Source organism: Eptatretus burgeri, chromosome 2 (assembly GCF_056783735.1).
Source record: "Eptatretus burgeri isolate ZD-2024b chromosome 2, Ebu_testis_v1, whole genome shotgun sequence".
Taxonomy (NCBI): Eukaryota; Metazoa; Chordata; class Myxini; order Myxiniformes; family Myxinidae; genus Eptatretus; species Eptatretus burgeri.
This window is the reverse complement of record NC_140962.1, coordinates 136,404,193-136,418,169: the sequence shown is the minus strand read 5'-3', so window position 1 is coordinate 136,418,169 and position 13,977 is coordinate 136,404,193. Positions and strand designations below refer to the sequence as shown.

The following is a 13,977-nucleotide window of genomic DNA, read 5'->3' as shown; positions in this document are numbered from 1 at the left end:
CGGTTCAAATGAGACTGGTTTCAGCTTGTTATACCACCGGTAGGGATCGACTAATTTTCGTGGTCTCGCCCACTACACTATAATATGGAGTCCCAGTTTCCATTGTCAGGGAATTCAAATTCGTTTTTATGCCTCCGTTGATGAAGTCGCCAGTGGCATTATGCATTCGGGTTGTCCGTCCATCCATCCGTCCGTCCATGCAAATTTTGTCTGTTTTCTCTGCAACCACTTATCCAATTGAAACAAATTTCACACCATCGGTGCGACTACTCATGTAGAATATTCGCATGATGATTATGACGTCATAGTAGTCTTGGACCTGGCTTAGACATGTATGCACTTAATTTAGGAGAGGATAACTCAACTGTTTTAGGCTAATATGATCCCAAGGAACAACTTGGGATGTGTGCCAAAATCTCTATCCGGGAAGAACAGCCCGAAAATGACCACGCCCTTTTTAATATCTATGTACCCCATTGTCTATCACTCTATGCACCCTATTATCACTCACTCAGCCTGCTTTTGATTTATTCATAGCACCAGTGCTACAAGATCCAGAGAGAGAGAGAGAGAGAGAGAGAGAGAGAGAGAGAGAGAGAGAGAGAGAGAGAGAGAGAGAGAGAGAGAGAGAGAGAGAGAGAGAAAGAGTGAAAGAGAGTGAGAGAATGACTTATCCATCCAGGACTGCTATCAACTGAAGGAGAAGTTCCCACTCCTCTACAACTCCTACATGAATGGTGGATTTGTCATGAACACCACCAAGAAAGGTAGTGGAGTGCCCTTTGACCAGGCGCAAGAGCAGTGCTACAATCGGCCTGCCAAAGTGAGTGGGGGGATAATTGGGGTCACCAGAAAGAAGGAAGCAATAGCTCTGTGGGGAATTATCAAGCATAAAAAAGACCAGTACGTTGACCTCCTGAAGATGAAGGATGATGTCGAAGGAGAACTCTCACTTCACCACGACTTCAACCCAAGTACTGCAACCAATATAGTTGGGATGGTGCAAGAGATAGGAGTATCTCCTGAAGGTATGCAGTCCTCTACAAGACCATGTAGCACTGAAGAATGTTCTCACTGGAGAAATTGTGACCAATGTAAATGTAGACAAGTTGTTGTGCCGTATCAAGGAGGGCAGCACTGCTTGTGCTAATTTTATCGATGATCGACTCAGAAATATGTCGATATCGATACACTCAACTATTAGCAAAATCAAGTTTACCTCCCCTTATACCACCTTGAAATTGGCTCCCAAAGCAGACATCAAAGATGAGACAATCAAAGCTCTCATGTTTATTGAGTATGGGAGTCACCGGGGGTTCACTGTTGAGGAGCTACTCAGGCATGAGATCACCAACTCTGCATTCTTCTTGGTTGGCGAAGATGGTTACTTGATGAAGAGTACCAAATCTCAACTTGGGACTGAGCTGCTGAAGTTGTGCCCACTAATAGATAAAAAGGGCCAGAAACCTCCCCACAAACCCACGCCATCATTATCGACTTCATGGCCTTGGTGAGAAAGGTCCCCTTAAAGAAGCTTGATCCGCCCGTCAAGACATTCCATGACTTTGCTATTGCCTTGACATCTATGGTCACCAAAGCTGGGCACAACTGTGATGAGATCCATATCGTTTTTGATGCTTACAGAGAGGACAGCATCAAGAATGGAGAGAGGAGGAGAAGAAGAAAGTCAAAAGAAATGGTTGTCCTTGATGTGATATCACCAAACCAAAATGTTCCAGTGGTATTAGAGAACATTTGGTCATCTTCCATCAGCAAAACTGCTTTCCAGGCATTCTATGTTGAGTGTCTCACCACCAATTACCACGGAACCAAACCTCTATACCTCGGTATATCACCACAGGCATGGATGGTGTCAGCTGGGTGTGCTTCTCCATTCCCTCGGCTCAACTGCACACACGAGGAAGCTGATGACAGGATGATGTTCCATGTGCAGAACATTCTAAGTCACCGGTCAGGACCTACATCCATGACGCTGTCATCAGGTGACACAGATGTCTTTGTGTGCCTGTTATACCACATCACAGTCAATTGGAGAGATCTTGGCCTCGAAGAGCTTTGGCTCGTCCGCAACTCAGGAGTGAAAATATCAATATTACCACTCCACGATATCTGCAATAGCACTGGGAGACGAGCTCACAAAGTGTCTCCCAGCACTCCATGCGCTGACTGGGTGCGATACAACCAGCAAGATATCAACTAAAATTGCAGCCCTGAAAGCTGTCCGCAAACCAGGAAATTCCTCTCTGATCCTGAATTTTGACTGTCCCCAGCTAGCAGAAAGTGCAATACAGATGGCAGAGACATTCTTGGTCAAGTGTCTCAAACCATCAACAGACCTGGAGACATTTGACGACCTGCGTCTCACTGCATTTGATAGCAATGCCCTCAAGATGGACTTTGAGAGAACCACTTGCACCTCAACTAATGCAAGGAAACATATCCATAGAGGCTATTACCAACAGCAGCTGTGGGTCCAAGCCCCATTTAGAGATGCCACCCTGATTATGAATGCCGAGTCATGGGTTTGTAAGAAAGGGCAGTTTATTAGTCCCTGAGATTGTGATCTCCAAACTCAAAGGCCTGCCAAATCTCTGCACATGTGGCAAGTGTGCTCGCAAAAATGGGTGTTCCTGCAGGGTATCTGGGATCAAGTGTTGCAAGTACTGCAAATGCAAGGGAGGTGATTGTTGTAAAAACCCTATTACTGAATGAACACTGCTCATCATCCTCATACCTGGACTCTGTTGTGTTACCCTTCATGTTGCTGACCCTGGTTTACGTGACACATAAACAGTATTAATGTGGTTTTAAAAGTTTTATTGTTGGTGGTTGGGCAATTTCCCTGCTGATCTTTGAAACATTTAAGCTCTCTCGATACTGCTGCCTACTAAAGTAATAAGTTTTGTTTTTTATTTTTCATTTTAAGTTAACATTCCATTGATAATAGTATGTAAATGATTGAAAATACAATTTCTTTATATTAATCAAATGCTCACTTTCTTTCTTTTTAAAAAATCCCTTGTATTGTTCAAATTCCAAATTGTCAGTTCAACTCTAGTAGATGACACAGATCTTCTAACTTTGCTGCAAGTCCAGAAAGTTTAAGTTCATAAATATATGGCAATTCCAGTATGTATGGTAATAAGTATGGTAAATAAAACGGTTTTTAGCCATTTTCTCATAAAAAATATCAAATTAGAAATTTTACACTCTTCTATGACCCCCCCTAAATAAATAAAAAAATTAACATGGCCATTCTGAACATTTTGAGCACCTCAGAAAATCTGTAGCTCCAACGGTTTAGAATACAGCTATGTCAGAAGTAGCACTTTCGATGAAAAAGGGTGTGGTCATTTTAAAAAGGGCGTGGTCATTTTTGGGCTGTTCGTCCCGGATAGAGATTTGGGCACACATCCCAAGTTGTTCCTTGGGGTCATATTAGCCTAAAACAGTTGAGTTATCCTCTCCTAAATTAAGTGCATACATGTCTAAGCCAGGTCCTCTACTATAGGTCACGTGGTGTGGCAGCCATGTTGGAAAAAAGGAAAAACTTTGGACCTCTGTATCTCCGAAACTGTTCCATGGAAAAAATTGAAACTTGGCGCGTGAAGTACTCCTGATGGGAAAGAAGGGTGATTTTTTTATAGGTGGCTTCATTATGACGCCATAATTGCATATGTCAAACGCTTTTTCCGATCAGTATGAAAATTTTTGAGGTGTCATCTCGGACGAAATTGTAATCATGAAAAATATTGATGACATCATCGGTCATATGGTTTGGCAGCCATATTGTTTTCAACATAAAACCTTAAAAAATCTTCTCTGAAACAGCTGAACAGATCGAAGCCAAAGTTTACAGGTATGATCGCCTATCAATGAGGAACAAAAAGTTCTCCACCTCTGATGTCATCAGTCACATGGTTTGGCAGCAATTATTTTTTGAAGAATAAACATTTTAAAATCTTCTCCAGAACGGCTTGACAGATCGAGGGGAAACTTCATCCACATATTCCCCAAGCCTTGGGGATACCAGGGTGTTCACAAAAAATTAATGTCACATGGTCTGGAAGCCATATTGGTTTGAATAAAAAAATCTTGTTTTTTTTTTAATCTTTCTCTTGAACCACTTCATCAATCGATGTGAAACGTCACAGTTACGATCTCGTAGTCATGTGAAATATATGTTTTAAATTTCAACCTGATCGGACGCATAGTCTGGCAGCCAGAATTATTTAATATTTTGAATCTGGGTTCAGGGATTTAAATCAAAACTTGGTACAAGTATGCATAATGATGTAATAATGTGGGCAGAGGCATATCTGGCGACATGACATCGAAGAGTGCATTCTAGATTTTTTTTTGCTTTGCTTTTCCTTTGATAGGATAATAGTCACTAACTGTTAAGACTTACTAATGTTTATCAGTAAGGTAAATCGATGGAAAGGTAATTATACGTTGACAGAACTGACTGAATAGTTTGTGGTTAGATTATTTTTAGCTCATCTGGACTTTAGTCAGGTGAGCTTATGCGATCGAGCAGTATCCGTAGGTGAGTGAGAGAGCGAGTCGGTCTGTAAACACTTCACCAATTATCGCTTGAACCAAACACACGGTTTTGATGAAACTTGGCCACAAGCTTCATATCTGATGCCTGACGAAAGTGTATTGACCGCATCAAAAGCTGCGCTCATTTTGGGGGGTCTACAAGAGGGGGGGGGTTGTCCCCGTCCCCCCCCCCAAATACGTATTTGCTCTTCTCCAAAACTACACACACAATTTCATTGAAACTCCACAGCAACCTTCATCACCCATAATATACCAAAGTGTATCGACTGCATCAAAATCAGCACTCATTAATGGGTTGATGGGAGAGGGGGGGCGGCGTTGAACCCACAAAGTAGACATTTGCTCCCTTCTTCGAAACTACACACACAATTTTGATGAAACTTGACCATAACCATTACCCATGATGGACCAAAGTGTATCGACTGCATAAAAATCTGCATTAATTAAAGGGATTTATGGGAGAGGGGGAAGTTTCACCCCCAAGATAGGTATTTGCTCTCCTCTCCGAAACTACACACACAATTTCGATGAAACTTGATCACAACATTCATCACCTGTGATGGACCAAAGTTTGTTCATGGCATAAAAAAAATTAAGGTCCTAGGGGATCTGCAGGGGGTTTGAGTGACTGTTACTCCTGATCAAGGTGAGCTTCAGGATGTGCGGTCATATTTTTTTTTCTTCTGGTAGGTATGCAAACCAATGACTGAGCACATACACCATGTGCGCAATAAAAATGAATACAACTCGAAATTGCATGAACATCAATATTTATAAACCTCCGCATGCACTGCCTGGACCCAAGAGCTCTTAAGTGAGGTATTATTCAGCATTGTATATGATGTGGTTACGACATTTACCCCGCTCAGACACAATCAGGCAACTTGCATTTATTTTATATAAAGATAGATAGATTGTTATGTGGAAAGGTGGGGGCGGAGTGGAGAATCTATAGCTCGAATGTGTTAATTTACGTGGAAAGGTGGGGGGGGGAGAGAATCCACAACTAGAATGTGCTAACCCTTTGAACCCTGAACTCCTTGGACTTTCAGTTCTCCCACCCTGGGCTCCCTGGAGAAAAATCCAGCCAATATACTACGGTATATTGAGGTTTGAATAGTGGCCGCTTTACCGGCTGCTAGGGTTCAAAGGGTTAAGAATAGTATGGACCGTGTAATTGAGTGGGTTCAATTGCACCCGTACTTGGGACACGTCAGGGATAAGTTGTATACAATATTTGCACTTATGGAGGCAGTGAACATCACTTATAAAGCAGTATAGGGTAGGACGTCTTGTGTAAAACCTTCAGGTGAGACCAGATGAAGGATATGAAGTGAGTGTAAATGGACAAAAGTGCAATAGCGTAGCTTGGGGAATCCCACCGCTGGCCGCTGGCCACTTCATAAAGGACCATGCACCCAGCAGTACAGTGAGCTGCAGATGGTCGCGGACAGAGATGGGATGCTTTTGTGCCCCAGGGGGTGGTGGGAAAGCCAGTCACATGCTGGAACGTGGGCCCAAAGGGCATAAAATCCACACAAGTGCATGGACAGAGATAGTATCTCTCTTCTTGCAGCTTGTCCTGCCAGCCTTGGATTTTCTGCCCTGCGCTCTGCTCTTCCGCACGAAGGACACCACCAGATGACTCACAATCCTGCTGACCATTCGCCCAGTGGACCCAACTGGATTATCCCTGTGGTGTTGGAGTGGCATGAAGATGCCAGTTAATTTGCCCAAGTCCTCGCCTGTCCCCACTGTACGTTATGGGTGTGTGTGTGTGTGTGTGTGTGATTGACATCATAGGGGTTTTAGTGTCTTTGTACATTAAGTTTGTGTTGTACATTCCCCTTATTCGTTGTCTTGTGAGCCAGAATTGTACCGAGTTTCATTGTCTTGACTTCCCATGTCATTTCTCCTTTAACAAACCTTTTTCAACATATGAAGCATCTTCCCACCTTTCACTCCTGCACGCAGAAAAGACCAGCGTTTTGGCCATATCAAAGACCTTGCGAATAATGGATAGTAAACTGTACCAGAGTCTTCCACGATGAAAGCGTGGATAAGTACACAAGCACTGTCTGCTTGCAGCGACCTTGTAAATATGGTTTGGCCATTCGTGGAGGTATGGCTCAGACGGTCTGCATCAACGGACCATATGACATGACAATATCGTTGTGTAGTTTATTGATAATATTTTAGGCAAATGAGGCAAAGGAAAAAAAAAGACTCAAGGTGAAAGGTAAATTATCATTTAACATGCATATTATGCAGGACCTATGAAATGGGAAGATTGTGTGTTGTTCTTACCTTGCCAGACTTCAGGTGTCGGAGAATGGTGGACTTTCCAGCATTATCAAGGCCAACACAGAGCACACTGACTTGTTTCTTCCGAACACCAAGCCAGGCTGCCAGTCGTTCCAAGAGCCCCATTGCTGTGTGTAGTATGTGTTGTTCTGGGGAGATGTCTACGTTTTCTTTCTTCTTTATCTACTTCGTATCTTCCCTTATACATCTTTCATTGTCCATGAAGCTTTATTCTCCACTTTTCTTCTCTCCCAACTCTTGATTCTTAAATTATATGCAGTATCTCTCCACTTCAAGTGTACAACTTCTCTTTGTTCTTCTTGTATAAGCTCTCACCCGACACTCTGACCTCTTTGTGGTCCTTTTCCTCCACTTTCTCTTCTCCCCTCCTTTTGTTTGCTCTTGTTTCTCCTGTGTCGGTATCTCTACCTGTTAAAATTACAAAACAATTAATGAAAGAGAGAACAATCAATGTTCAACAATCAATGGTTGAAAAGCATAGGGAAGCATTGTTATTTACAGATCGATTTGAAAGACAGCAAAGTAATTATCCATCCATCCATTGGGACCATATTCTGGGCAGAGCATTGGTGCTGCCTAAGCAGGCAGAGTGTTGGTGCTGCCAACAACAAGGTTAAAGAGGCAGCTCAGTGTCTAACCAAAGTCGTTCCTTAAATTAAAAAAATAAATAAAAATAAATAAATAAACGCTCTCATACTGCGAATACTACAACTACTACTTCCAATCCACATGGCCAGCAAAGGGGCGTAGTGACACCCCTTGGGGGTGTTGACCCTTTTTTAAACTTTGTTTCCTTGGGGCAGGAGGAACACGAAGTTGGGGCAGGAATTCTGGAATTTTTGGCCATCGTTGCGGCAATTGCTCACCTGCTCTTCGCAAAGGCCACCGAAGAATCTTTAACATCCACCAACGAATGCTAGCAGACAGTAAGCCCAGTTTAACGTCCATCCGAGGGATGGCACACACATTTATGAATCCTCCTTATCGTGAACCACCGGGATGACAGTTTATAGCTGGATTGGGATTTGACAGATTACAGGCAAGTGTGCGTACCTCTCGGCCATCCTACCAGCCCTTAGTCAGCCTGGATTATGAAAGTTAACCAGCTGGGGGTTACTAAGGGAATGCATATATCCTGGAGTAGATGGGAAAGATCGGAGGGAGCAATATTGGAGAAAAGATAGTAAAAACAAAAGACAACAAACTTGTCTATGATATGAGAGCAACAGACCTTGTGCTTCAACAGACCCAACAGACCTCATCACAGGAGATTCCAATAATATTAATAGCTTTGGATTCCAAAGAATCTAGGACAGATGTGATGCTGGGTTGCCAGGCCAAAGTGAAGAGCATGACTCCAATGAGCTATGACGAAAGGCCTTGTAGACTGTGAGTAGCTATGATTTTCCAAGAAAAGACTTGGATCAACGGAGAATGCAAAGTCTGTGAATGGCTTTGGATTCGAGCTTTGCATATGTGGTTCGCCTAGGAAAGTTCAGGGCTGATGGTGAGGTCTCGAAGTTCAAGAGACTGAACCTCTTCCAGTGGATAACCAAGGAAATATGTGCAGCGTTTATTTCACTATTTTTCCAGAGTCATAGGGTGAGACAATGAGATTTTCCAGGATTGAAGGCCAATTTACAATTTACAGACCAGTGTCTAATAATTTCCAGATCAGCACATTGATACAGCAACTGTCTGCCAAGCAGAGGGATGGACTACTGTACGACACAGTGTGGAGTTGTCTGCATAATGGACGAGAGGGTTTCCCAGAGCATCGGAGAGGTCATTTATATAGATATTAAGGAACAAGACAGGACGAAAACTGGCTTGAAGAACTCCAGCATCCACTGTGTGTGTGGTTGTATGGCAGCTTAGCTGCCGGGGTAGCTATCATTTCTTGAAGCGCGACTGTGTCGCTGATGCAGTGCCCCTCTACCAGTACACACACTGGAACTGGTACTCGTTTCGCCGACCTCAGAAGGATGACAGGCTGAGTCAACCCCTTGGTGTATTAATTCAGCGGCCGACGGGGCTTGAACTCAGGACCCCCGGATCCCAAGCCACCACCCTAACCACTGAGCCAACACCAGGCTGAGCCTCCACTAGGAGAGGGGAAGAGAGAAAAAAAAATTCAAACTTTCGTTTCAATAAAATACAGAAATCAAAACAACATTATCTTTCTATGTTGTACGCGTAGAATAGCTCGGGATGAAACGCGAGCCGAGTATCACAATGGCGTGTCATGGTCCAAGGCCACAAACATGAACATTTTTGGGGTTTCTAATCCCATCTCGGAACCAATAATCACCATCAAAGACGTATAATTTTTAGAATGAAAGTTTAAAAAGAAGCGAAATGTGAGGGAGTGGAAATAAGGAAAATCTCAACTCACTTCAACTCGCACGCAGCAAGCAACCCGTTAGGACTCGTCTCCATGGTAACCGCCTTACGCAAAGCTCTTGGCAATATTATTCGCAAAGGTTCTTTGAGTCTTCAACAAAATTCGTTTTTTTCCAAGACATAACCGGATGTCACCACAAGATAATAAATAATTTATACATCAAGTGCATTTTCTTTCGGAGAGAAAATAAAATTCGGAAGATCGGTCCGAGCAACTGTATGTTACCCATACACCGCGGAAATCTGTTACCAATTGTACAGTTAACACACTCGGTTACGATAAATGATTTATAAATTGATGTGAAAGTGAAAGATAGATAAATACCTGCAATACAGGGGAAAGATAAATACCTGCAAATACATAAATTCCCGAACCTGTCGGCCAGTCAACAAAATCCTCCTCAAGGAACATTGTAATTGGCTGTGTGGGCCTCTTCTTCAATTCCAATGCAAACCATTTGGTTCTTATAGATGTCTGAATCGTAGAAAAGCTTAAACATCGAATTGCATGAGATTTCGTACAAAGTGCAACACCCGAAATATAATCTAATTATTATCATTATTAATTAAACAATACTACTCTGGAGATGTGCCGATTCGTGAGACGAAAGGGCTAATTGTGCAAACCCTGATTTGTGAAGTTTAAACAATGTCAGGGAGTTCGGAATCACATAAAGTTAAATGCTGCACAACGAGACTTGCTCGGAATCATCAGTAGTTTCCGGATATTTGAAAGTACTTCAGAAATGGAGGAGAGTTTTTCTTGAAACAACAGTTGCTGTTATACATCGTTGAAATTTACATATTTGATGTTGGTTTCATGTTTTTTCTGTCCCTCTTTATAAAATAATCGCAAAGGTACCCTGCATTGCCAGCTCGGTTACTCCTCCCACCCTGCCTCTCCCACCGTCCTCTCACCTTTCCCCTCCCTCCGTCCCCTCACCCTTCCCCTCCCTCCGCCCTCTCACCTTTCCCCTCCCTCCGTCTCCTCACCCTTCCCCTCCCTCCGCCCTCTCACCTTTCCCCTCAAACCCTTCCCCTCCCTCCGTCCGTCCTCTCACCTTTCCCCTCCCGCCTCCCACCCTTCCCCTCCCTCCTCTCACCCTTCCCCTCCCTCCTCTCACCCTTCCCCTCCCTCCGTCCTCTCACCCTTCCCCTCCCTCCGTCCTCTCACCCTTCCCCTCCCTCCGTCCTCTCACCCTTCCCCTCCCTCCGTCCTCTCACCCTTCCCCTCCCACCGTCCTCTCACCTTTCCCCTCCCTCCGTCCTCTCACCTTTCCCCTCCCGCCTCCCACCCTTCCCCTCCCTCCGTCCTCTCACCTTTCCCCTCCCGACTCCCACCCTTCCCCTCCCTCCCTCCTCTCACCTTTCCCCTCCAGCCTCCCACCCTTCCCCTCCCTCCTCCCACCCTTCCCCTCCCTCCCTCCTCTCACCTTTCCCCTCCAGCCTCCCACCCTTCCCCTCACCTTTCCCCTCCCACCTCCCCCCCTTCCCCTCTCCTTTCCCCTCCCACCTCCCGCCCTTCCCCTCCCTCCGTCCTCTCACCTTTCCCCTCCTGCCTCCCACCCTGCCCCTCCATCCGTCCTCTCACCTTTCCCCTCCCGCCTCCCACCCTGCCCCTCCCTCCATCCTCTTACCTTTCCCCTTCCCCTCCCGCCTCCCACCCTTCCCCTCCCGCCTCCCCTCACACCTCCCACCCTTCCCCTCACTCTTCTCACCGTTCCTCCTCTCACCCTACCCCCTGTCTCCAGACTCCCACCACACACCTTCCACTCCCTCTTCCCACCTCCACTCATTCTCCCTCCCTCTCTGTCACTCCTCTCCCTCTCTTGCGAGAGAGAGGGAGAGGAGTGGGAGAGAGAGACAGGGAGAAGAGGGTTTGGAGAGGGAGAGGAGTGGGACAGGGAGAGGGAGAGGGAGAGGGGTGGGACAGGGAGAGGGAGAGGGGTGGGACAGGGAGAGGGAGAGGGGTGGGAGAGGGAGAGGGGTGGGACAGGAAGAGGGGTGGGAGAAGGAGAGGAGTGGGAGAGGGGTGGGAGAGGGAGAGGGGTGGGAGAGGGGTGGGAGAGGGTTGGGAGAGGGGTGAGAGGGAGGGGAGAGAGAAGGGTGGAAATGGGAGAGGGGTGGGAGAGGGAGAGAGGTGATGTGGATTTTTCACCCAACCTCGTTGTGATCGTTGTAGAATTCTGTAGGTTGTTGTGGGATCTTGTCCTCCTCGAGGGTTCAGTGTCGAGCAAACTCGGTTTTCGGTATGTATCGTGTTAAATAAACCACAGACTCCAGTAAAATCAAATGTCCACAAGTAGTTCTTTCTTTTGTACAATTTATTTCTAAACTATCCACTAGTTCAGCTTCTCATCCGCGCTCTCCCGCGATTTCTCTCCTTCATATTGTTGCGAATTTGCACCCGCCGGCGTGCGATCGGCCACGTAACTCGAATCGCGACCGCGTCGCCCACCGGACGGACAATTCAGTCGTGACCCTCCTCAGACTACCGCCAGAAACCAGTCACGGGTGGGGGATTAAACCCACCACCACCCAGTTCGCAGTCTACCCACGCGAAATAGGGTGAATCGCCGAATGTCGATATACCTAAGTACCCGCGTGGGTAATCTGCCAAGGGATGGGACCACGCCACAGGTCGACTCTGGACACGAACCGCTTAAGCGGTCCGTTCCGTATTACAGGGATAACCGAGCGGAGTTATCGTCGGCCTTGACGGTTCTGATTAATTACCGGGTGTTTTAAACCCACGACCAATCCCTTACGTGATGTAAGATGGAGATTCAATAAAAGAAAAGACGAAGTGAAACAGAAAAACAGTTCAACAAGCAAGCACTTTATTACACAGTCAAGAGGAAGCAGGGAAAGAGTTAAAACCGAATATAATTATTACAACACTTAAACAGTTCTACTTGACCAGACTGGCGCCACACACACACATTTGCACAAAACCCAAAAGAAATAGAAGTCGCGACTTCCCTGAGCACGTCGAGTCCTTGGCGACCGTAACTCCGAGTCCCTCCGGCATGGTCCGCGAGCTCGTGCCGCGCGTTGCTTGTGTGGTCCGCTCGACAGCTCGGACGAACGAACAGAACCTCCGACCAGGGACGATCACTGCAACTCTCCACAATTCCCCTTCAGGGACGAGGGAACAGGAAAAGGAACGACGTTCTCATCAACCTTCACGTCCACGCCTTTTGTCGATCACTTGCACGAACCAAGAGCCTTCAGCCTCCAACTGGGCCAAGGGAACAACCAACCAACCACGACTCTTCATGCCCACCCTTTTGTAGGGGCCGGCTCCGCCCTTCGCTCCGCCCCATTTCTGTCTCCAGCTCCCTTCGAGGCGTTTCCAGAAATCTCTCGAAGGGGGGCGTGCCCCCACTCCGACCGCCTCACGCCGTACATCCACCAATCGTAGCGAGCTGCCGCACCCCTCCCCTTCACACCAAGCGTGGTGGGGGGGATTCAGGCAGAAGCATCAGGCGGGGAAATTAGGCAGGAAAACCCCACAAGCGTTGTTGGTTTTTGTTCTTGCACGCCCCCACACGGTGCTCGTTGAATGGCGAGTGGCGAAGATGTGGTAGCGTAGTTGTGGAAGGTGGCGTCGTGTAGTGAATGGCGTGATCGTTGAGATGTTGGTTGTGGTGAGGTTCGTTGTTGTTTTTGCACCAAATTAACAATAGCCAAAGAAAAACTGCGAACTGAAGCGTCGCAGCCCGAATGGATCACATATATTCCCTCTATACAACGGGTTTGGGCTAATTACACATGGACTTACCGATATATCTCACCTGAGGACTCTTTATGGTGTAATGCGAATTTCCACAACCGTAACAATATATATATACCATTTGAGAGTAGAGAGGGCTTTTTGATAGCAAAGAACAGAAAGTACAGATTATCAGCCCGGTCACCTTGTACTTGCAAAAGAACCAAACAATGTCCAAAGTGGCAAAGAAAGACAAGATTATAAGTTGGTGGTCAGCCTTAACAATTAAGTAATAGAACAGTGGAGAGTCAAAAAAACAAACACTTTGACCTCGTCAGACTGAGGCAAGGGTTTCTTGTCTAAAGAGTAATAATTTCCCCAACACTACCCCCTTGTTGCCTAAAAAGGCAACACAACTTAAGTTTAACTATTTCTGTCACTTGGAAATATATTTTCTCTTGCGTTCGAGTGTGCCCATCTTCTTGGGTAGTCACATCCCCATTGCTCACATTGTGGAGCTTTGTCCCTTAGCCTTTCCTGTCCCGCAAGCCAGATGGCTTCATATGGTTGTACAGCTTTGGACCTGGTCGAGTTTCCAGTAGGCCCCTTGGCCGATAGAAGATAAGGCTACCCGTTGGGCTGCATGGCTGATTTTCAACAACCTATTTCAGGAACAGAGCAGATGGGCAAATAGTGGAATGACAATTCCCGTTGAATATTTAACACACTCATTGCGTTGACTTGTGGATTTCCAAGTTCAGGTTCTATCTCATAAGAGTTGTAGGATTCAATTTCAAAATCGAAATAAGAAGGTGGTGCTTGGGCCACAATCACCTTTTTATCAGTAATCCTCTGTAGACAAGAAACAATCAATGCCAGCATTGTAATTGTTGCAAATCTAACAAGCACCACTATAATGATGATCCACAATAACCCCACGGAAATCC

At 45.8% G+C, this 13,977-nt stretch overlaps 1 protein-coding gene across 4 annotated transcripts in view; it reads right to left on the bottom strand.

Moving 5' to 3' along the window:
- Positions 1 to 13,977, bottom strand: part of ARL6 (ARF like GTPase 6) — a 79,934-nt gene that overhangs the window by 33,009 nt on the left and 32,948 nt on the right. For 2 of the 4 annotated variants that reach the window (XR_015055496.1, XM_085871382.1), the window contains exons 1-2: positions 9,308 to 9,460; positions 6,895 to 7,320 (exon numbers count right to left, since the gene is read on the bottom strand). Coding sequence is in view for 3 of the 4 variants with exons in the window: in XM_085871382.1 (XP_085727508.1) it covers positions 6,895 to 7,017 (123 nt within the window). In the remaining variant the exon portion in view is untranslated. Of the gene's footprint in view, positions 1 to 6,620; positions 6,726 to 6,894; positions 7,321 to 9,307; positions 9,461 to 13,977 lie in introns of those variants that run through there. The other 2 variants (XM_085871384.1, XM_085871383.1) reach the window with 2 other exon arrangements.